The 23,782-nt window shown below is 42.7% G+C and overlaps 1 protein-coding gene across 7 annotated transcripts in view; it reads right to left on the reverse strand.

The window, feature by feature from the left end:
• Positions 1-23,782, reverse strand: part of REXO5 (RNA exonuclease 5) — a 33,573-nt gene that overhangs the window by 9,479 nt on the left and 312 nt on the right. For 3 of the 7 annotated variants that reach the window (XR_012161130.1, XM_073362224.1, XM_073362228.1), the window contains exons 2-13: positions 22,119-22,204; positions 16,680-16,845; positions 13,748-13,869; positions 9,029-9,155; positions 7,557-7,644; positions 5,552-5,701; positions 5,248-5,336; positions 4,246-4,361; positions 3,455-3,593; positions 2,593-2,687; positions 1,096-1,198; positions 277-413 (exon numbers count right to left, since the gene is read on the reverse strand). Coding sequence is in view for 6 of the 7 variants with exons in the window: in XM_073362224.1 (XP_073218325.1) it covers positions 277-413; positions 1,096-1,198; positions 2,593-2,687; positions 3,455-3,593; positions 4,246-4,361; positions 5,248-5,336; positions 5,552-5,701; positions 7,557-7,644; positions 9,029-9,155; positions 13,748-13,869; positions 16,680-16,826 (1,313 nt within the window). In the remaining variant the exon portion in view is untranslated. Of the gene's footprint in view, positions 1-276; positions 414-1,095; positions 1,199-2,592; positions 2,688-3,454; positions 3,594-4,245; positions 4,362-5,247; positions 5,337-5,551; positions 5,702-7,556; positions 7,645-9,028; positions 9,156-13,747; positions 13,870-16,679; positions 16,846-21,449; positions 21,568-22,118; positions 22,205-23,275; positions 23,777-23,782 lie in introns of those variants that run through there. The other 4 variants (XM_073362226.1, XM_073362225.1, XM_073362227.1 and 1 more) reach the window with 4 other exon arrangements.

The raw sequence follows: 23,782 nt of genomic DNA on the forward strand, positions 1-23,782 counted from the left end.
AAGATAATTTTAAAAACTAAAACTTCCTACTGCCTGAAAATAATCATCTTGTGTCCTGAATATATTACAAAAATGACAATAACACAAAATTCACTGTTGTGAAGTAATCTAAGCCTTTTAATTTTTAAAAACTGTTAGATTAGGTGTGACTCAATAGCAAGTAATATATTTTGAGAGGAAGAGAAATATAATTTTGATATAAAACAATGTATTAATGATTTCACAAAGAACTGACACCAACATTATGGCTGTGTCTGCATTGGGAAGTCCTCCTACCATGGTTTGGGTATGCTTGGAGGTTCACTTGAATGCTTCTGGACTCCATTCTGTTGCAGTTGTAATGCAGATTTTTGCTGTGACGACTCCATCAGATTTGGGGCTGACAGCACCATCTCCAAATTTAGTTCTACTACCTAGAAAGACAAAAACACACTAATTCCTTTTCAAGCACACTGCATTCATGGGCATCAAACCAGCAATGTGTCTCCATAAAGTCCTCTCTGATTTAGAATTGGAAGCCAAGGTTTGGGGAGATAGAGTTGTGCATAAGAGCCAATCCACTGCAACTGTGAAAGTGTACACGTGCCTTAAATCAGCAAAAGGCATGAAAAAAGAACTGGAACCAAGATGGGTAATATTGAAAACAGGGAAAAGACCAGTAACATGAGCATAATGGAGAGACTGGAGGGATTAAAATAAAACAACCAGGATATATTTTGGAGCATTCCTCAAGATCAGCCAATTTCTACCAAGACTAATAAAGTGTCCAAATCCTTGTACACTCCACAAGTGGGGAATGCCACCCCCCAGAAATGATGATAGCAGTCCTGATTCAGAAAAGCACTTTAACGTGTGCCTGACTCTAAGCACATCAATGGTCCCACTAAAGTCAATAGGATGCTTGCATGCTTAAAGCATAATTATCTTCCTGGGTCAGGGCCCAAGTGCACAATTATTCTAATAAAAAGAAACCATGAAACAATTAACTTATTTTTTTTTCTTTAGGAGGGCTACAAACTATATATATTGAGATTTTAAAGGTTTTTTTTAATAAAAACTAATGAAAATACATTAATATCCTACAAAGTTACATACTTTTCTGGGTCCCTGGTCAATAAAGTACTGAAGCAATTCAAGTGCAGCTTCAGCATCTTCTGTTGGATCATGACCAACTTTATTTTCACTTTGAATTTCCTTCCTAAAATGTCAAAGTAAAACATACAGAAAGGTTATCAGTTTTCACACCCTAAATGATATAGTACCTAGTCTTTCAGAAGCCCCGTAGTTTGTTCTTTTCAGGTGGTATATTTATCCCTGTGCTCAAAGACTGCTGTATTTCAAGTATCTTTGAATCCGTGTTCTTCTGAAATGTTCCAAAAGCCATTGAAATAGATAAAGAATTTCTGCAATGTTCAATATTGCTTACAACTTTTAAAAGATTTCATAGATGCCTTGGGCTATATTGTGCTTTGACACACCTTAGCTATCTTTATCTTCAACTCTGCTAGTTTCCCCATCTCATCATTTGCATGTAGTACAGCAGTCTCTCCTCCCATCTCACCAAACCATTACTAGTAAAGAATATATTATGTCTACAAAACATACTATAGAATGTTTGCTGGCACGCTATGGAATATCATTAATAACTCAAAATAAACTTGTCAAAGCACTCTTTCTGAAACATTACCCTGACTTTCTGTGTTCACTTTCTTGCTAATTTGAAATAAGTCTCCTAGTCATTTGTGTGAATTAGACACGCTGAAGTGTTGAAAAAGAGTATTCTGGCCTCTTAGATGTAAGATTCAGCATCTCACAATTAACAGAATTAGAGGAAGCATAGTCTTGTAGTTGCGGCACTGGACTGGGAGTTAGGAGATCTGGGTTCGATTCTAGCTGTGCTACATAGTCACTGTATGATTTAGGGAAGTCACTTAACCTCTCTGCCTCCATTTCCTACCTGTAACACGGAGACAGTAATCCTTTCTTTGTCATGTCCACTTCAACTGTTTAATTTTCAGGGCAGGACTCTTAAGGTAAGTCTACACTGCACGCTCACTGGGAGCAACATGGAGTCTTTCCCCACTGCCTCCTCCTGCTTGGGTCTTTCCCTGCTGCCTCCCCTCTGCCAGAGCCTTTCTCCACACCAAAGAGAGGCTCCAGCAGCAGAGAGGCAGTGGGTCTCTACACTGCTAAAATAGCAGCAGGCACTGCTTGGGTGTGTAGAGAGCCATGTAGGGTACGGTATACTCAACTCAGCTAAGCAGTGCCTCACCATCTACACTGCTATCTATACCTGTGCTTGGGGGGGCTTGTAATGTCTGTACTCAGCACATCGCCATAAGGAGTATGCAATGTAGACATACCTTTACTGTGAATACATACATCACCTACTATTATTCGAATTCACATTACGTGTTATTTCGTATACATTATATAATCTGATTTTCTAAACATATTAAGTTTTAGATAAAAACACTCATGCTCTTGGTGTAATAATTATGATTGGTAAAATATTACATAGTAGTACTGGTTATCCGTTGGCGTAAACTATGACAATACAGTTTAAAAAACAAAACAAAAACAAAACCTTACCCTAGAACAGCTTTTGCTAAGAATTTTAGCTTGAACCGTCGACCTTTGTGTCTGGCAAAAAGCAAAGAGGTGTCAATAACGCTGGGATGTATCATCTGGAGAAGAGAGAACGTCATCAATAATATGAGTAAAGAACATCAGTATTATGGAATTGTGGTAGTAACTCCACAGTTAACACTGTGATGGGCTTTCCACTATTAGCCCATTCTCAACCCTGTGATAGCTTCTTATTTTCCCTGGGGGATAAGGAAGAATTGTGGTGAAATACAAGGAGAAGGGGTCGCAAATGCGGAGATAAATCCTCCTATGGGCTGGGTTCCCCAATTGTTTCCCCACGGACCCTCTGACTATTGGCCTAGATTCCAGACATAAAAAGAGGTCAACTTTTTGCACGTTCATCATGTACATAGAGGCCATAGGTGCTCAACAAAATACCCTACACATTACCACAAGACGGGTCTAAAATCCCCCTCTACTTAACAAAAACTGGAAAAATGGGCACAGATTATGCTCTTGAGTTGTAGGATGATAGGTTATGGTCGTTTAAATTTATCATATGAAAGATCTGTCTTTACCACAACACAATTAGGTGTACCCAGCAATGACTGAAGGGAAAGGAAGATATAGAGTTAAGGCTGCTGGTGAAGACTTTTACAGCTTTCTTACCTCTTGACTTTTGTGTTTTTTTAGAAGTCCTCATATTTTAAACATATATTTTTACACCCTTATGCCATCTTAACAAAAGCCTGGTAAATAAGTGATTACAGCTCTAAACTAGAATTATTTTGTCTTCAAGTATGAAAAGCACCAGACAAAACAGGTCCAACATGGCTGGGGAAAATCCTCATAAGAGCATGCTCACTTGTAAAGCGTGGAGGTCAGCATTTAAAGAGTGACCCACTAATACCGCATCACAGGGAAGCAATTTCTTTAGTTTGTCCTGAATCTCTGGAAGTTTTGTTTTCACTGGAAGAAGAATCTTCCTTGTGATTCCTGAGTATCTTCAAAAGAAAAATGGCAAATATAAACCAACATATTAGCAATTTCATTTACTAGAGATCATTTCAAGCAAGACACATAAAATACATAGATTACAAATGTGACCATGTCAGAATTGTAACTGTGGCTTCCTGTGTATATTATTCTGGTGTAAAGAGGACATAGTACAGGTGATTTATTAAACTGGTAAGGGAACATTCTGGGGCCTGTTGGGAGAAGGAAGGCTGCTGAAAGTAGCAGAAGGGATTTTCCAGATGTGCAAAAGCGTGAAATTGGGCCCAATCTTAAAATTTTGGGGATGAAATGTAGCTTAAATTTTGCCTGGTTTCATTATGAAAGTTCCACACAACTCGGCTCTTGGTACCCCTGAAAGTCAGTGAAATGAAATACTTATTTTATAGAGCAGAGGCCTGGATTGCTATCTCATGCTCTTACTACACCATGTCTTCTATAACTAGCAGTAAAAGAGTAACCTGTACCGGACAGTAAAAGGGTAACCTGTGCTGGATCATTAATCTGCAATCCAGGCTTTTCTTGGAACAGTGCAGAAAGCTACGTGCAGCAGACATTCTTGAAAGGCCACATGGACCAGACTCAGTCTGAATGGCTCTCAGTTTTACAGGAGAAGCATGAAGAAGTTTATATGCTGGATACCTGGTGAAGTAGTTCAGTATCTGGGTTTCAGGTTTTATAAGCTCATCCATGATACACTGACCCTCTGCATCCACCAATGAGACTCGAGTTACTTCATTCCCCTTCTCAGTGAGGCACTAGCAGACATAAAAATAAAAAGTCAGATCAGAAATCAGCACTGGGTTTATTGCCAATCAGTTGTCTCAAGAATACCAGTTAATTATTGCAATACAGATTTTAATTGCTATCACCGTTAAAAAAGTTACTAACCTGGAAGACTTACCATCTATTACTAGTTTTTAATAGTGCAGACAGTTCTGATTAATTTTTGACGCTCATTACAAATGTAGCAGGTGCACATGAAAGTGTAACACACAGTTAATCTTTAGGAGGAAGAACTGATCATACAGAATAACTTAGTACTTTACACCCAGATTGCCGCAACTGCTCTGCCAAGTGCTAAAGCAAGAGATGGGCCCACCTATTTAAAAAGGGCGCAGGTAATGCCAAAACGAGGCTCTTCTTCAAGAACCAAAGTGCATGAAGGGACAATCCTCAGCGTGGCACAGAGCCTGAACAACTGTGTTGGCATTGGGGAGACGCATAGGGAGAAGGAATCCTCCCCCTTCCCCATCTCTAGTGTGCAAAGGCTGCAGCAGCCCCCATGATCCTCCTCATGTCCACTCTGCAGGGAAAGGGACAGTCTGCTTAGCAGTGGATCCGTCTGTCCTGTCTGGTATGTGGGGAACCACTGTGGAGCTGAGTGCTGTGCTGGGGGCATTTAACGCATACGACTTGGCTATGCTGTATTTTTTTTGAGCTCTCTCTCACTGGGGAAGCCGCCCTCATGCTACTGACAGAAGAACTGCTGATGTAGATGGGCAGCTGGTGTCTTTACAACTGTGTTTTTTTGGATAGAAACGCTCTCGAACATGCAGAGGGTGGCTGGCTTTATTTTTGGAGCCAGTGGAGGTTGTACAACTCATTTCCTAGCCTCCTTTAAGACAAGAAATATTTTTATACCATTTCACAATCCAGCCCAAAGAGGGGACTGCTGTCTGTTCTCGGGCTGTCACATTGTGTGTGGACATAATTCCCACACCCAGGGGATCCTAGAAAGAAAAATAAAGAGATTTGAGAACAAGAAGAAGAAATCTGTCTTATGTAACTCATCAGGTACAGATGAGGAGAATGAAAGTTTGAGATGACTTTGGTAAAGAGCCTCCACTCCTTGTGCAACTAAAACTCCCAGTGAAAACCAATGGGATTTATTGATTTATTTAAGTGTATTAGGCTGGGATTTTTACCAAAATGTATGTGGCCTGACCTTCTAAAGGATAATCATATTTTCTCATCTCTTCCAAGGTTAGAATATAGCTGGTCAGACCATGCTTTTCCTCGCCATATTTCTCAATGATAGGGTCTTTTTGCAGGTCTGAGTTCTTAGGAATGTGTCCACTATAGGCAGAAGCTGAACCTATAATAAGAAATTGCACTTTTAAAAGCTGCCAACAAGTTCATACAGTATTGCTTTATCACGTATAAACTACTGTAATTAACATGCACGTTTCACTTTGAAGGGTGGCAGAGTTGACTAGCAGTCAGAGCACTGGACTGGGACTCAGATGACCTGGGTTCTATTCATGGCTCTGACACTAACTTGCTAGGTAACCTTAGGCAAGTCGCTTCATCTATCTCTGCATCAGTTTATCATCTGTAACATAGTGATAATGATTCTGCCCTGCTTTGATACATGCTAAATATTATAATTATTTAAAATTTCATCTTATCTGTGAGAAATTGTTGCTATTAACTCCTCAAAGCAAGCAGAAAGAGATCTCTCCACTAAGTCAGTGGGGCTCAAACTGTTTCAGTGCCCCTCCCACCCTCTTAGTGCATAGCCAAGGCTTCCTCAGCAGCAGAGCTTGTGCTGAAGGTGAAGCTGGGGCTAGAGACAGAGAAGGAATGAGGGCGGGGCCAGGCAAGGGGTAGAGTGGAGCTGCAACTGGGGCTGGAGCTGGTCTGGGGTTGGAGAGGGAGTGAGGGCAGAGCAGGGCCTGGAGGCAGAACAGGACTGAGGGGGTGAACAAGTTTTGGGGAGGAGTGAGGCTGGAAGCGTGGTGGTCCCTTCCCAACCCCGGTGGGGGCTGGCCCCCGACAAGTTCCTCTACACCCCCGTAAGGAGGTTCACCCCACAGTTTGGGGACCACTGTACTAGGTGATACTAAGGGTAAGTGTTACACTAGGAAAATACAAGTTCTAACAAAGGTGTTTGTTACAGTGTTTGTTGAACTATCCAAGTTATTTTTTATCTATCGTTATAGTACCTGAGCTCACAAACAGAATGGATTTTATCCACACAATGCCCCTGGAAAATAAGGCGGTATTTGCCCCCTTTTAAAGGGAATGGAGGCACAGGTTAGGGTAAACGACTTGCCTGAGGTCACAGAGGAAGCCTGTAAATTAGGAACTGAACCTAGGTCTCCTGACACCCTGTCCAGTTCCCAGATCACCAGACTAAACAAGCCTTTCTACCGTTATGTTTGAAGTCACATAAAGAAGCATAACTTCAGTAAAAACTTATCTGAAACCCCAATCTCTGACTGCAGCTTATTGTCCAAATTTTAGAAAATTTTATCTATTCATACATTATAAAGTAAAACTTGCTAATTCATCCACTAAGGGCCTGATTCAGTATTCTTTGCACTGAGAATTTCCACTGACTAAGTGGAGTTTTGAGTATGCAAGACTGATCCCTAAAATTACAATTAAGATCATAAGGGATGTAAATAATGAGAAGTCAGCTGTCAACACACTGTAGTTTATCTAGTTCACTGTTCAGCATAACAAAGAATTATTACTGAGAGTAATGCGGAAGTCAAGAAATGAATACTTAACGAGCCTGAACCTATTTCAGAGATCTGTTTCTCTTATTAACTACATTTTAGAATGATAGTATAAATGCTTGGTTTCAGAGTAGCAGCCGTGTTAGTCTGTATTCGCAAAAAGAAAAGGAGGACTTGTGGCACCTTAGAGACTAACCAATTTATTAGAGCATAAGCTTTCGTGAGCTAAAATTTGCATCTTTATTATCCCTTTTACAATTTTGTTGTTGTAAACTTCCTTCACATTTACTTTTGGTAATAAGCAAAACAGACTAATAGAAATTAGTTAGTCATTTATTTCAGAGTTAAACCAGTGATTCGTTGCATCTTGTAATCCTGCATAAATTATATTTAGTTTAAAATTGATTGCATGTGATACAAACAGACTCAAAACATCCTCTGAAATGGGTAAACAACTGTTGAAAATGACAGTAAAAAGTGAGGTACCTTGCATGCTGTTCTGATGTTTCATACTTATTCCTTCTCCACACACACTAGCTATAAAATTGGCTGAAGTAGGTGGTAAACTGAATCTCTGTTAACGAACAGAAAAGAAAACATGTTAAAGGACTTTGCTGCACAAACAAAAGTAAAATATTTCAAAATTAAATTCACAAATAAGGAACAGTATTCCTATTACTATGGAAATTCTGACACTTTATCTTCCCCCATGCCAAATTTGCCACTAGTGTAATTCCACTGAAGTCAAAGGAGGGTAAGTATACAAGACTAACTTAAGTTAGAGACAGCGGTGTCCTCAGGGGACATTGAAAAAATTCAATGCAATTTTTTGTGTTAAAGTGAGTATGATTTGCAACTAACTTCTTGAGAAACTGTTCATTACATGATGCTCCATAAATTCACAATCTGCAGACCATATTCTTAAGTAAAATGCTGTTAATTGTTACAGCAGTAAGAGTTAAGGCACAAGCAGCTGTGAAAACTAAAGTGACCTTTATTACAAAAATATTATCATGATTAGCTTTGCAGCTGCCTGATTGCACCCTATCTTCCTGTCACAAGCTTCCACCTCCGTTCCAGCTGGACCACCCCTTTCTCTCTACTGCCGAGGAATACTGCTGTCTCATTATTCACTTATTACTTCTCCCATCATTTATAGAGAACAATACATTTTCAAGGGAAATGATTCACAATGATTTAGCTGAATAATACAGGACTCTCTTGTAGCTACTCAATTATCATATTATAGCCTTGGCTTTCCAGAGGCAATCAGGCTCATCTCAGTGCAGCATCTCACTGGCAGAAGCAGAACTGATAGTTCCTTGTTCCTGAAAAGTTAGGAAACTGCTCTAAATTAGAAACATATGTTTGCTGCAGCTAAGGGAGAATTTCCTAAGATTTTACTGATTCAAAGCACACTGTTAAAATAAATAAGATATATAAAGGGGATTAAATGTAGCTGGGCAAATTAAAAGAACTTTATTACATTCTGCCCCAGCAATAATCTCTTCAAGGAACAAGAGGAATTCTTACCATAAAACACAGCATGGTCTGCAAACACTAAGGACTAGATCATTAGCTGGTGAACCTCTGCCAACTGATACCCGCTGAGAACAAGTCCTAAGTCTATTGAGATATATTTATTTATAACATCCTCACCCTCTTGAAGATACAAAAATATTATACATGTAGTGTGGAACTGTTGAGGTATTTTATTTCACATTTTATTACTTCAAAAACTGGAAATCTTTAATCACTCTGCTTCTAACATCAGAGCTTGGTCCTTTGTCCTGGGCTAACAGCAGGTAAGAAGGGAGGGATTCTCTCATATTGCCCCTTGGGATTCAGAGATGTCCACTTCCCATTGGGAGGAGAATAATTTCACTGTAGCAGTTAAACCACTGGGGTATTGTTGGCTGAAAAAGCTTACTTGGTAGAAACACAGTTTGTGGACTTACATGTTGAAATGCCCTTCTGAGATGTTTGAACTGCAAATAGAACTTGTAGAAATAGAGCTGGCTCACTTCCTGCAGAACAATAACCACAACCTTAGCCAGGTGTCTTTGGTGATAAATACGGCACCAGCTGCATTAGAAAACAAAGCAATACAGTTATCAATACTTTAAAATTAAACATAGGACCAGTTCTGTTCCCAAGTAAGTAAAGCTCCCACTGACTTCAGTAAGAACAGAATCTAGCCCTTTATCTTACATATTGGTCCATATAAGCACATCATCATGTAAACAATGTAAATGGGGAAGATAGAGCTCTGAGCTTTTGGGGCTGTCTGTTTGTTTGTTTGAGGGAAGCCTGGCTGTTTAAAAATAGCCAGAGCTCCGCGAACCAGCTGAGCAGCGGGGAACAGCAGAGCAGCACACAGCAGGAGTTTGCCTGGGAGTTCGCTTGGAGTGAGCCCAGTGAGGCTTACATCTTGCCAACTTCTCTGAGGAAGCTCATAGTAGGAAGGTGATATGGAAGGGGGGGGTTCAGCTATTGTGACCTGCACTGCATGTGCCATGTTTGTCTTTCTTCCACAGGACAGAAGTGACTTTGTCTGTACAAAGCGCAAGCTAGTATCCATATTGGAAGAGAAGATCAAAGGTCTGGAGCTACAGATATCGACCCTGCATTGCATACGAGAATCTGAGGATTTTCTGGATAAAACTCAGGATATGCTTCTACAGGCACAAAGCTCTAAAGATTTAGAGCAGGTTGCACAGCGGAGCCAAGAGGCCAGTGAGGAAGCTCGGCAATATGTGACCTCCAGAAGAAGAAAGGGGAATGTCCGGGTACAGCAATGCGGACACAGGTAAGTAACCATTTTCATGTTCTCTCCACAGGTACCATTGCGGAGAGTGGACCAGATGATACATCTGGGGGGAGAAAGCAGAAGGAGACTCCGCTGGTTGGAAGGCATGAGATGCGCTGTCCTGAAGTTGGGGGTTCCACGACCACCACTCCCAAGAGAAGGAGGCGGGTGGTGGTGGTTGGGAACTCTCTCCTCAGGGGGACTGAGTCATCTATCTGCCGCCCTGACCGGGAAAACACAGAAGTCTGCTGCTTGCCAGGGGCTAAGATTTGCGATGTGACTGAGAGACTGCCGAGACTCATCAAGCCCTCGGATCGCTACCCCTTCCTGCTTCTCCACATGGGCACCAATGATACTGCCAAGAATGACCTTGAGCGGATCACTGCGGACTACGTGGCTCTGGGAAGAAGGATAAAAGAGTTTGAGGCGCAAGTGGTGTTCTCATCCATCCTCCCCGTGGAAGGAAAAGGTCGGGGTAGGGATCGTCGAATCGTGGAAGTCAACGAATGGCTACGCAGGTGGTATCGGAGAGAAGGCTTTGGATTCTTTGACCATGGGATGGTGCTCCATGAAGGAGGAGTGCTGGGCAGAGACGGGCTCCACCTAACGAAGAGAGGGAAGAGCATCTCTGCGAGCAGGCTGGCTAACCTAGTGAAGAGGGCGTTAAACTAGGTTCACAGGGGGAAGGAGACCAAATCCCTGAGGTAAGTGGGAAAGCGGGATACCGGGAGGAAGCACAGGCAGGAACGTCTGTGAGGGGAGGGCTCCTACCTCATACTGAGAATGAGGGGCGATCAGCAGGTTATCTCAAGTGCCTATATACAAATGCACAAAGCCTGGGAAACAAGCAGGGAGAACTGGAGGTCCTGGTGATGTCAAGGAATTATGACGTGATTGGAATAACAGAGACTTGGTTGGATAACTCACATGACTGGAGTACTGTCATGGATGGTTATAAACTGTTCAGGAAGGACAGGCAGGGCAGAAAAGGTGGGGGAGTAGTACTGTATGTAAGGGAGCAGTATGATTGCTCAGAGCTCCGGTATGAAACTGCAGAAAAACCTGAGTGTCTCTGGATTAAATTTAGAAGCGTGAGCAACAAGGGTGATGTAGTGGTGGGAGTCTGCTATAGACCACCGGACCAGGGGGATGAGGCTTTCTTCCGGCAACTTGCAGAAGCTACTAGATCACACGCCCTGGTTCTCATGGGCGACTTTAATCTTCCTGATATCTGCTGGGAGAGCACTACAGCGGTGCATAGACAATCCAGGAAGTTTTTGGAAAATGTAGGGGACAATTTCCTGGTGCAAATGCTAGAGGAGCCAACTGGGGGACAGCTTTTCTTGACCTGCTGCTCACAAACCGGGAAGAATTAATGGGGGAAGCAAAAGTGGATGGGAATCTGGGAGGCAGTGACCATGAGTTGGTTGAGTTCAGGATCCTGACACAGGGAAAAAAGGTAAGCAGCAGAATATGGACCCTGGACTTCAGGAAAGCAGACTTCGACTCCCTCAGGGAACTGATGGGTAGGATCCCCTGGGGGAATAACATAAAGGGGAAAGGAGTCCAGGAGAGCTGGCTGTATTTCAAGGAATCCCTATTGAGGTTACAAGGACAAACCATCCCCATGTGTCGAAAGAATAGTAAATATGGCAGGTGACCAGCTTGGCTTAACGGTGAAATCCTTGCGGATCTTAAATATAAAAAAGAAGCTTACAAGAAGTGAAAGATTGGACAAATGACCTGGGAAGAGTATAAAAATATTGCTCGGGCATGTAGGAATGAAATCAGGAGGGCCAAATCACACCTGGAGCTGCAGCTAGCAAGAGATGTTAAGAGTAACAAGAAGGGGTTCTTCAGGTATGTTGGCAACAAGAAGAAAGCCAAGGAAAGTGTGGGCCCCTTACTGAATGAGGGAGGCAACCTAGTGACAGAGGATGTGGAAAAAGCTAATGTACTCAATGCTTTTTTTGCCTCCGTCTTCACGAACAAGGTCAGCTCCCAGACTGCTGCACTGGGCATCACAGCATGGGGAGTAAGTGGCCAGCCCTCTGTGGAGAAAGAAGTGGTTAGGGACTATTTAGAAAAGCTGGATGTGCACAAGTCCATGGGGCCGGACGCGTTGCATCCGAGAGTGCTAAAGGAATTGGCGGCTGTGATTGCAGAGCCATTGGCCATTATCTCTGAAAACTCATGGCGAATGGGGGAAGTCCTGGATGACTGGAAAAAGGCTAATGTAGTGCCAATCTTTAAAAAAGGGAAGAAGGAGGATCCTGGGAACTACAGGCCAGTCAGTCTCACCTCAGTCCCCGGAAAAATCATGGAGCAAGTCCTCAAGGAATCAATCCTGAAGCACTTACACGAGAGGAAAGTGATCAGGAACAGTCAGCATGGATTCACCAAGGGAAGGTCATGCCTGACTAATCTAATCGCCTTCTATGATGAGATTACTGGCTCTGTGGATGAAGGGAAAGCAGTGGATGTATTGTTTCTTGACTTTAGCAAAGCTTTTGACACAGTCTCCCACAGTATTCTTGTCAGCAAGTTAAAGAAGTATGGGCCGGATGAATGCACTATAAGGTGGGTAGAAAGTTGGCTAGATTGTCGGGCTCAACGGGTAGTGATCAATGGCTCCATGTCTAGTTGGCAGCCGGTATCAAGTGGAGTGCCCCAAGGGTCAGTCCTGGGGCCGGTTTTGTTCAATATCTTCATAAATGATCTGGAGGATGGTGTGGATTGCACTCTCAGCAAATTTGCGGATGATACTAAAGTAGGAGGAGTGGGTAGATACGCTGGAGGGCAGGATAGGATACAGAGGGACCTAGACAAATTGGAGGATTGGGCCAAAAGAAATCTGATGAGGTTCAACAAGGATAAGTGCAGGGTCCTGCACTTAGGACAGAAGAACCCAATGCACCGCTACAGACTAGGGAACGAATGGCTAGGCAGCAGTTCTGTGGAAAAGGACCTAGGGGTGACAGTGGACGAGAAGCTGGATATGAGTCAACAGTGTGCCCTTGTTGCCAAGAAGGCCAACGGCATTTTGGGATGTATAAGTAGGGGTATAGCCAGCAGATCGAGGGACGTGATCGTTCCCCTCTATTCGACATTGGTGAGGCCTCATCTGGAGTACTGTGTCCAGTTTTGGGCCCCACACTTCAAGAAGGATGTGGATAAATTGGAGAGAGTCCAGCGAAGGGCAACAAAAATGATTAGGGGTCTGGAACACATGACTTATGAGGAGAGGCTGAGGGAACTGGGATTGTTTAGTCTGCAGCAGAGAAGAATGAGGGGGGATTTGATAGCTGCTTTCAACTACCTGAGAGGTGGTTCCAAAGAGGATGGTTCTAGACTATTCTCAGTGGTAGAAGAGGACAGGACAAGGAGTAATGGTCTCAAGTTGCAGTGTGGGAGGTTTAGGTTGGATATTAGGAAAAACTTATTCTCTAGGAGGGTGGTGAAACACTGGAATGCGTTACCTAGGGAGGTGGTAGAATCTCCTTCCTTAGAGGTTTTTAAGGTCAGGCTTGACAGAGCCCTGGCTGGGATGATTTAGTTGGGGATTGGTCCTGCTTTGAGCAGGGGGTTGGACTAGATGACCTCCTGAGGTCCCTTCCAACCCTGATATTCTATGATTCTATGGTAGTATTCATCTCCATAACCTGCCTCATTTACATATTCATCAAAATGAGTACACAATCAAAATCTAGCTATGACTCATCTATATAACAGGTGGCTGATATGGTGACAATGTTGCAAAAATAATCAGAGGATATTTAAAAACAGTACTTATGTGCCTTTAAGTAGGTTAGCATATGTACAGTAGCATGGGATGTGATTGTGTCCAGAATATAAACATATACTATACCTGGGTTGAGTTGCATTGTGACGTTTTCCCAAAGCTGCGTACTTTAGGAACTCATACACCTGTTCATGTCTGATTTCACAATCCTCACCAAACAACCCAGCTGACAAGCGGGATTTCTTCTCCTACAAAAAGTAAGTGCAAGCAAAGAACCATTTACATGCCCTACTAAGTAAATAATGTAGGGGTTCAGTAGCAAAATGAAGGGGATTGTATTGCAAAAGGGCATCTTAATGCTATTGGGGTGATAGGACCAAGAACATTTAAAACATTATTTCCTATAGCTATGTTTCCCTAAATCATTAGGCAACATTCTTCTTTCGGATCACATGATATTATTATTATTAATTACTAGTTACAGAAGCTTAGGTGCCCCAGTCAGGGACTCGTCTGTCTAGCTCTGGACAAATATACGATAAAGAAACTTTCCTTGGTCAACAGAGCTCACAGTCTAAGTTAACTCAGCTATGGTATTCTGCCCTCCCTACACATCTCCCATTGCCATCAGTGGAGATGTGCCCATGTAAACCAGGGCTAAATCTGGCCTTTCATGCAGCTTTACTTCTTTAAACTTTTCTATTCAGTTCACACTATCCTATCTGTTCTGGGCAGATGGGTTTGCTGTTTACTTGCAGAAAAAACAGCACAATCAAAGGAAAACAGCAGCAGGAAAAGTCACAGAGATCACTTTATTCGAGTCAGAATGAAGAACTCAACACACACAATTCAGTTTAGCAGTTTATGGAGCCTGCATATGTCTCCTACTTTGCTAGAAGGGAGCAAAATAAAAAAGTTTTGGCAACCTTCATAGGCAATACAACCAGTTGCAATGGAGATTGCATGATCCATTGCAATTTTATAAAATATTCTACATTATATGCTGGTAAGGGAAAGGTGCCATGGCTGCAATTGTTAAAACAAAAGGGGGCCATGGAATTATACTATATAGAGGAGAAAAGTAGCTATGGAATTTAGTGTGGTGAGCAATGATCATGCCTTGAATGCCTATTGAAAGTATGGAGAACTCTGCCACACACTCTCACAGGACAAGGAAAATAGAAAGAGCATATAGATCCAAATATAGGAGGCACTGTGAGACTCCTGCAAGGAGCTAAGTCCCCTCAACTCACACTCACTTCAGTGGGAGTTGAGGGAGAGATCAGCACCTTGCATGATGGGGCCTTTTTTCATCATATATAGCGTTATTCCACACACTGAAAATATTTCCCCTACCCTATATCGTGGATGCGATTCTGACACATTCTGATTGACAGTCATGACCTTATGAGTCATGAACACAAAATGCCATGTGGCAAAATGTAGGTACCTTTAAGGCTTCTCTCCTTATATTAACACGCCCTTTGTTAAATTGTATTTAATGATCTGCTAATATAAAATTGAGCTAGTGTACATATCGAAGTCATTTAAAATCAGATAAAAAAAGTCTAAAAGAAGGTCCCAATTTTTTTAGGTCCAAGTATTTTTACTAAGGTTATTCTTAAACACTACGACTCATAATAATAGTTTCTCATCTATCATGTGAGGTTGGACAAATATGTAATGACACTTTTAATGAACCCTAATGAAAGATCTACAAAATAGTCCAGCAGCAGTGTCCATTAACAAAGTCTACCTGGCAACTAGCAGTATTTAGACACTTCAGTCTCTAATCAGGTGCAAATAAGAGTCAGCTCACATGTTTGATATGCTTATAATTTCCCCAGAGTAGACATCAGACTAATTTTAACTCGGGTAGCTAATGTATTGTGCCATTATTGCTTTGGGCTGACTTGCGTCATATGACCTTGTGTTATGTTCCAGCAGATGTAAATTTACTAATGTAATCTGATGCAACGTTGCTCTAAGACGTACTTTTCTTTAGGAAGCATGTAGTTGTTCAGTGTGGATCATGTTTATTTTTATGAAACTTTCTTTAAAACATTAGTATTTTCTAGCAGAAGATTTTAAAGTGGAGATTCAAGGTTTCAGGTTTTTGCAGCAGGAACCAAATTTATTATTACAGCTACAACTAATATACAACATATACTTTATTATTATTATTATAGTTAATTCTTAGTACTGCTACTAATAAAATGCCTATACAAGGCTCTAGGTGCCCTAACAAGAAATTAGTAATACAGTAAAATCTCATCAGCATTAAAATAATCATTTCAAATAGCCAGCCACCTACATCTATCGTTTCATCATTCTACAAAACAAACTTTCAACCCTCTTCAAAAACTCATAGCTATTGAACAGATGTGTTATTTCACAGCTGGCACAGATGTGAAAAATTACAAATCTCCCTGAAAAATGTGGAATTCAAACTTTCCACGAGTTTAGCATGTATTGTGCATGTGCTGAGAAAAGGTTGAGAGATGCAGATGTGAGTGACTAACACTGAGATAAGTTTTGGAGGCAGGCTGGGCTGAGACCTTGGCTAGAGCCACCTTGCCTACTTCTGGGTTCTCTCAAACTGAGCCTGCAGAACAGGCCATCTAAAGCAGCTAGGTGAGAAGGGAAAAGAACATGTAACATCTTAGGAGAAAAGGGATGTGACTCTTGAAAAGAAAACAGGATAGGTTTTTTTAAGGGATGAGGAGAGCTGGGTGCTTTTTTCTCCTAAATTCTTAAATCTTATCCCTCCGCCCCCTGCGGAGGTCTCATCTGCAGGCTCATCCTGAGAGAAACCAGGCGTAGGAGACTAGAGAGGAATTATACACGCTGGACTAGTAATTGTAAAAAAGGTCTGTACAGCGTCATATATAATAGCAGGGAGTTTGACTTTTGCCCCACCACTCGTGAGGAATAAAAGCAAAAATACCTCTCCAGAAGGAAGTGATCATGAATGGAATATGAGCTAATCAATATAACTATGATAGATCTCCACCTACATACATGTGTAATATAACAAATTATTGGTTACATTGATTACCTTACGTTTGTGCTGGTTTTGGCAAGTGTCTTCATCTACTTTCCTTTTCTTTTTAGTTTTCTGTGGTTCTTCCACTTCTTCATTACATTCATGGGGCCTTTTGTGTCCAATTACGCAGGCTGCCTCAGCCATTTCATTTGCAAACATTGCTTAGAACAGACTGTACCTACATTTAAAAAAATAGAAATCAGTCACACTCTTGGTAATGGGTTTTACATTTAAAAACAAATCCAGTCATAATTTCATTTGTAATATGATATGAATTTAACTGTGTGACCCAAGAACTTATTAATGCCAGCCGGAATGTCCTGATTCTGGTACGCACATTCTGGTTCACCAAAGAATACTGTGTGAAAAGCTGTAATATAGCTGTTCAATAGAGTTTTTAAATAAAAGCCAGGGTCACAATGGTCATTAAAATCATTGTGCAATGTACGTACAGCTACTAGGTAGGGAGTTATGTATATATACTGATAATATGTTCTTCACGTCTGTATCAAGGTATGAGTCACCAGCAGAGGATTAAAAAACAGATTTATGTCAAACAAGAGACATTTATTCACTTTTCTCTCTGTCAGGATGTAAATTAAGCATTGTAAGCTAACACAATGGAAACCTATGTATATACAAAGTCAAAAAAGAGATGTGTAATCAATAGGGAAGCAGCATGCAGGAAAAATAAGCCACAGGTAGTTATCCTTTCTGCGAGTTCAGACAATGAAGTTTGGGGAGCATAAGTAAAAGGCAAAGAAGACACCCCCTTATTCTGCACCTAGGAATTAAACAGACAGTGAGTTTACATTCATGAATATGAGATCTCAGCCAATTTCCTGAAGTGCTGCCGAGGACTTTGGGGTGAGATAAACTTCTTCAGACAGGACATTAAACTGTTAGCTAAATTTAGCCTCTAGAAAGCATGTTATAATTTTGTTTGATATGTACCCATTTGTTTCCAAAATTCTCATTCACTACCCCTTGAATCTTTTGTAATAAACTTATCCTTGGTTTCACTTTATCTCAGTGCTGTAGTATTAAGTTAGGCACTGATCCTGAGCTGAATCATACAAGCTGGTGCATACACTGTTCCTTTGGGGACAGCAGACCTGGTATTTCTGTCAGTGTTCAGTGGATAAGGGGCTGGGCACTACATGGGAAAGCTTCAAAGGGACTCAAGGACTGAGGAGTACTTACTATTAACCTGCTAAGCAAAATAAGGGCTAGCATGGCCCAGAGGAGAGTGCTTGGGTGGCTAACAGGCTGGTGGGTGCAGGGAGCAGACACTCAACTAAGCACAAGCAAGTTCCCCTCACACTGAGGGTGGGGGGAAAACAAGGTAACTCACAGTCCTGGGTACCCCAAAAACCATCACAAAGTATAGCACTGTTTTAAGGATGTCTTGGTTCCCATTTAAACATTGATATTTCTTGGGTTAAGCACAACAATGGATTGGATCAGCAAGAAGCTAACTGTGCAACAGCATGATTTTCAAAACTCAATTTCATTGCACTGCTGTTACTAATGGAGAGGTTTTGTCCAGTCCATCATGACTCTTGCTTCTTCAACTGGAACAGGGTTTCTGCCGAGATTCAACCTCAGAAAGGCTGACTGGGAAAGTTTTCTCTCTGAATTGGATGAATCCATCTGTAATGTTACTCCAGCACACAAGCACCATGGAGAATTTGTCCCCCTGATGCAGAAGACTGCCCAAAAGAACACCCCAGTGGATGTTGGACATTATATGTACCTGGGCTTTCAGAAAAGACAAGTCAACAATATAAGAAATATTCAGAATGGTGAAGAAACCACTGGGCTTGGGAAAATGCTTACGAGAGAGATTAGAGAGAAGCGACACAACCGCTGGAGGGAATGGAGTGAAACAACAAACCTGTGCCATAATAGCTAAAAAGCATACGCCACCATTTGCTAGCTGAACCCTGATGGACAACAAGCAAAGCACATCGCCAGTCTCTCCCAACTAAGTGGCACACCAGCTCATCCTAAATGGGAAACCAGGCCACAAACCAAAGTGAGGAATGAAACAAGTCAAGCAGGAACTTTGCTTGCTAGGAGACAGCAAAGTCCACAATGAGCAGCTCAACTCTGAGAAGTTGACAATAGCCATGAAAACCCTGAAATGTAGAAAGAGAGTTGGACTCGATGGTATAGCTAATGAACCATTATTACTACATGCACCTCAGGACGAGAGTACAGAAATGGATGTTTGACTTTAACTCTTGGATGGAGATAATGCATATACCCAGGGTGTAGAGACAGGCCAAAGTGGTTGCAGTACTTAAACTACATAAAGACCCTCACTCTGCAAAGCGTTACCTCCCAATATCCTAACTCTGCTCAACCTACAAGCTATAGGAGCAGATGATAATGGGTAGAATAGCACCAATAGTGGACGGGAAACTGACTGAAGACTAAGCCAGTTTCTACCCAGGATGTTCATGCTGCAGCCAAGTTGCAAACCTAATTCAATAAATCTAAAATGGCTTCAAAATCTGCAAAATTACAAGGGCTGTGTTTGTTGAGCTATCAGCTTCTTATGACACTGGGAACTGCTATGCACTTCTACTGAATTGGCAAGAATTCTGAGAAATAACATGATAGTAGTCATCTCCTCCTTGTTCTCGAATTGATGTTCTTGTCAAGATAGATGGCAGAAAAGTCAATGGCGTACTCAACGGAGTGGATTGCCCCACGGTTCAGTGCTATCACCCTTGCTGTTAAATGTCTACACAAATGACCAGCTAGAATTCCCCAACATGCAAAGATTTACTTATGCAGATGATCTTTGTATCGCCACCCAAATGGAAAGATTTGAGGACACTGAACGCATTCTAACTGTCCCCATTGAAAAATACTCTTTCACATGGTTCTTGAATGCCAACCCTAGCAAGACACAAGTGTGCACCTTTCACCCAAAACACCATCAAGCCAAACGAAAACTCCAGATATTGTGGGATGGTACAATCCTTGAGCACTATGAATATCCGGTGTATCTTGGGGTCACATCAGACCAGTTGTTCTCAACCTATTTGCCACTGTGGACAGCATATGGAGCTCTCTATGTGTTATGTGGGTAGTATTCACACAATATATATATATACTACCTATATGGCCCTGAGGTTGTCACACGGGCCGCAGTTGTGAGCTGATTGGGCTGCAAGCAGAACCACTGCATTAGGCCAAATGCTGACATTCAAAGAGCACACCAAGAAATTGAAAAAGAAAGTGAACTCTCAAAATTGTGTTCTCCAGAAACTGGCCAACATAAAATGGGGAGCTGATCCCAAAACTCTGAGCAATCTGTTTCACCCTCTATTACTCAAATGCAGAGTACTGTGCCCCAGTCTAGTTACACTCAAACCATACACACCAAATTGATACTCAACTCAATTAATCCTGTAGGATTACCACAGGAACTTTGAAACCAACTCCCAGACTGTCGCTATACTGCCTTGCAGGGACTGCACCACCATCAGTGAAGTGGGATGCCTTCAATAAAAGGGAACATGCACCTGGTTGTCTCCCCAAGACACATACTGCATGGACACATTCCACCCTGCAAGAGGCTGAAGTCCAGAAAGAGCTTTGCCTCTGAAAGTCCCTTGCCCCAAAATACTACTGTGGAAGGCTACAGTGTAACAAAATGGCAGGAAATGCAGATGATCTTGGAGAATCCAGTTTCTTTAGAACAACTCCCACAGGCACTAGCCTCAAATGACAATACTGATATGCTCTAAATGGAGAGAAAGCTAGAATGGCAAAGACTGGTAACAATGTGACCAAGTGGAAGCTGAAGAATGAACCCAAATGTGATTGTTGAGAGCCTAGGCAAACACATCCTGTACTCCTGAGGAACTATTAGAGGTAAGTGACAATACCAGGACTTGGCTGCAATTTCAGATGGACAAGCTATGATGAGGAACTCAAACAGAAATGGTTTCTTATTCCACCTGTTTCTAAAAACCCTAACTTCTATTTAAACTCCTGTACTGACCTCTGTGACATTGGGGGAGTGATAGCTCAGTGGTTTGAGCAGTGGCCTGCTAAACCCAGAGTTGTGAGTTCAATCCTTGAGGGGGCCATTTAGGGATCTGGGGCAAAAATTGGGGATTGGTCCTGCTTTGAGCAGGGGGTTGGACTAGATGACCTCCTGAGGTCCCTTGCAATCCTGATATTCTATGATTCTATACCTTGGGGGAGCACCCTGTAAACCCCATGTTCCTCATTTATATATAACCGTGATATTGCATATAAAGCAGGACATGTGAGCTATCAGGAGAAAGGTTATGATCTGCTGAAAGTCACTGTTCTATCAAAATATGTACATCGTTAATGCATACGAAGTTATAAGAATCATGTAGTCTAGCTGTCACTAAAATATGCTGTGGATTTGGGAAGCGCCCAGATACTAGCTCTCCAGAGACAATGTCAAGGAAAGTAACCAATGTCAAACAGGTGTCAAACAACCATTAACAGGCATTGTCCAGCAAGGGAGCTACAATTCAATGACTCACCTGCATAAGGCCACACCAGGGGAATTGCTCAACCTTGCCTGGAGACTCAGTAATGTACACCAGACATACCTGGACTTGTGTTCTCCAAACACATGGACTAAGGCCCAAGGTATAAGACAGAACGCATTGGCCACATGCTGGGCCTTCCTCCTGCCCCCACCCATGCTGCAAGCAACAAAGACACTCAGAAGAAGACTGAAGACTCCAACAGAGGGGACTGGCCCAGGTTTAAGGAACAAACCTGTATATTAAGGACTGCAACATCCAGTGGGGTGAGAAAAGCTGCTTAATCTAGATCAGGGATCTCAAACTCAATTTATCTTAGCATCAGTCCTCAAATCCTCCCAGCAGGCCAATAATGTCACTGAAGATGGTAAGCAGAAAAGAAAACATTTATATTGTATTTTCTATTTCGAATTTCTTAGAAATAATAAAACTATCATACAGCTTTACGCAATTCTTTGCCTGCCAGACAGTTTTTAATGTTTACCAGACACCTGGCAATGCATCAGTTTGTTGATGTTTGGCCTCAGTGACTGAGCAGTTGAAACCTTCAGGATTGCAGCAAGGTGTGCGTCAGATAGTTGTGTTCACTATTTTGACTTGTTTATATTCATTGTGGAAAAAAGCAACATAGCCTCCATGACTGACTCTGCCCGGCAACTAATGATGGTATCTCTGTCCCTCTCCTCCAACCAATGGAAGCTGAGGGGGGGGCAGCACCTGCAGCGGACAGAGCCGGCAGCATGGCTGCATGCGTCTCTCCTCCGTGGGCCGCAGATGGCCTGTGGCCCGGGACTTTGAGACCCCTGATCTAGATGTTGCCCAGTGTAACAGGGTCCCAGGCTGCATCCCGGGATCCCGTCACAACCTCATACAGCATCTCAGGGTGCAGGAGCTTGTTCCTTACCTTTTAACTGGTGATGGTACTAAAATTTGCCTGTTGGGACTCCAGTCACATAACCCAGCTGCTCTTGTTTAATGACTTTCCTCCAGCTATTGCACAGAAGAGGTGAATTGCAGAAATTAGAATACATAAAAAACAATAACTCTGCTACACCATCTAGTCCAGTGGCTCTCAACCTTTCCAGACTACTGTACCCCTTTTAGGAGTCTGATTTGTCTTGTGTACCTCCATTTCACCTCACTTAAAAACTACTTGCTTACAAAATCAGACATGAACATACAAAAGTGTCACAGAACACTATTACTGAAAAATTGTTTACTTTCTCGTTTTTACCAGATAATTATAAATCAACTTGAATAGAAATACTGTACTTACATTTTAATGTATAGTATATAGAGCACTATGAGCAAGTCATTGTCTGCATGAAATTTTAGTTTATACTTATTTCGCTAGTGCTTTTTATGTAAGCCTGTTGTAAAACTAGGCAAATATCTATATGAGTTGATGTACCCCCGGAAGACTTCTGCATACCCCCTGGGCTACATATACCCCTGGTTGAGAATCACTGATTTAGTCCACCCTCCTCCTCCTCCCAGTGCAGGACTATTTCCAGGCTTGGAAATTTTACCAGACTCCTACTGCCCAGAGGTCAAAAGATGAATGAGGTCAGAGGGCAACAGCCTCGTGAAATGCCAGCCCATGGGTGGCAAGTTAACCTCCTGCTGGGGAAGCCTAGTGCCTTCCATCCCCTATTCTGCCTGAGGCCCTGCCCCTCCTCCACCCTTTCCACCCCCTCTCCTCCGCTGGAGTACCAGGCAGGCGGCCCCAGCACCCACAGCGCCAGAATGCTGGGCAGAAGTGAGCACTGCCACAGCTGCCCCAAGTCCCAGCCGCAGGCCCGCCAGCCCCAGCCCAGGCCACAGGGGAAGAGCAGGCACTGGAAACAGGCAGGAGGCAGTCTGGGGGTGGAGTAGGGGCAGGGCTACGCTGGGCTGTTTGGGGAGGCTCAGCCTTCTGTGGTCCGTGTGATACAGGCCACCCATACCAGCCTGCTTCAGTTTATGGGATTTCTTCTAGAGCTTTGTTCTTTGATGCCACTCAGAGGCTCCATCTTTTATATCAGCCAGTGAGTCAGAAAAACATGAAGCCTTCTCTCTCACCATCTGTATCTGGCTTCTTTCTTTGAAGCTTCCACAGCAAAGCCTCCTGGTTTCTGCGGGAAGGAAGGTTTCCATCACAGTCTCCTGGCTGCTGGGGGCACTGGGGTATTTCCACTACTCCGGCGCCATACTTTGTTTTGTTAAATTCCCTTCTCCCGTAATAGTTACAGCTGCTTCCCAAGCAGCAGCAGAATGAAACTGGGATTATTTTAGGCAGGCTCAGGAAGAGCAGCTGTGAAACTGACTGAGGTTGTGTTAATTTTACTGAGGCACAGCGTGGCAGAGCCCTGGGCAGCAGCGGAGACACTGATACCGTCTGGCTGCAGACTCAGGAAAAGAATGGGTAAAAACACGGCCTTTCTCCAGGGGGTGCCATGCTGGGGGGGGGGGGTCCCCCACAATGCCCGCCCATGTGCCCCGCACGAGGAGGAGGGGATTCCCCGGGATGCCCCCCTCCATGGCCACTGGGGAGGAAGAGGGCCTCCTACAGCTGCCCCAGGGTCTCAC

Source organism: Lepidochelys kempii, chromosome 10 (assembly GCF_965140265.1).
Source record: "Lepidochelys kempii isolate rLepKem1 chromosome 10, rLepKem1.hap2, whole genome shotgun sequence".
Lineage (NCBI taxonomy): Eukaryota > Metazoa > Chordata > Testudines > Cheloniidae > Lepidochelys > Lepidochelys kempii.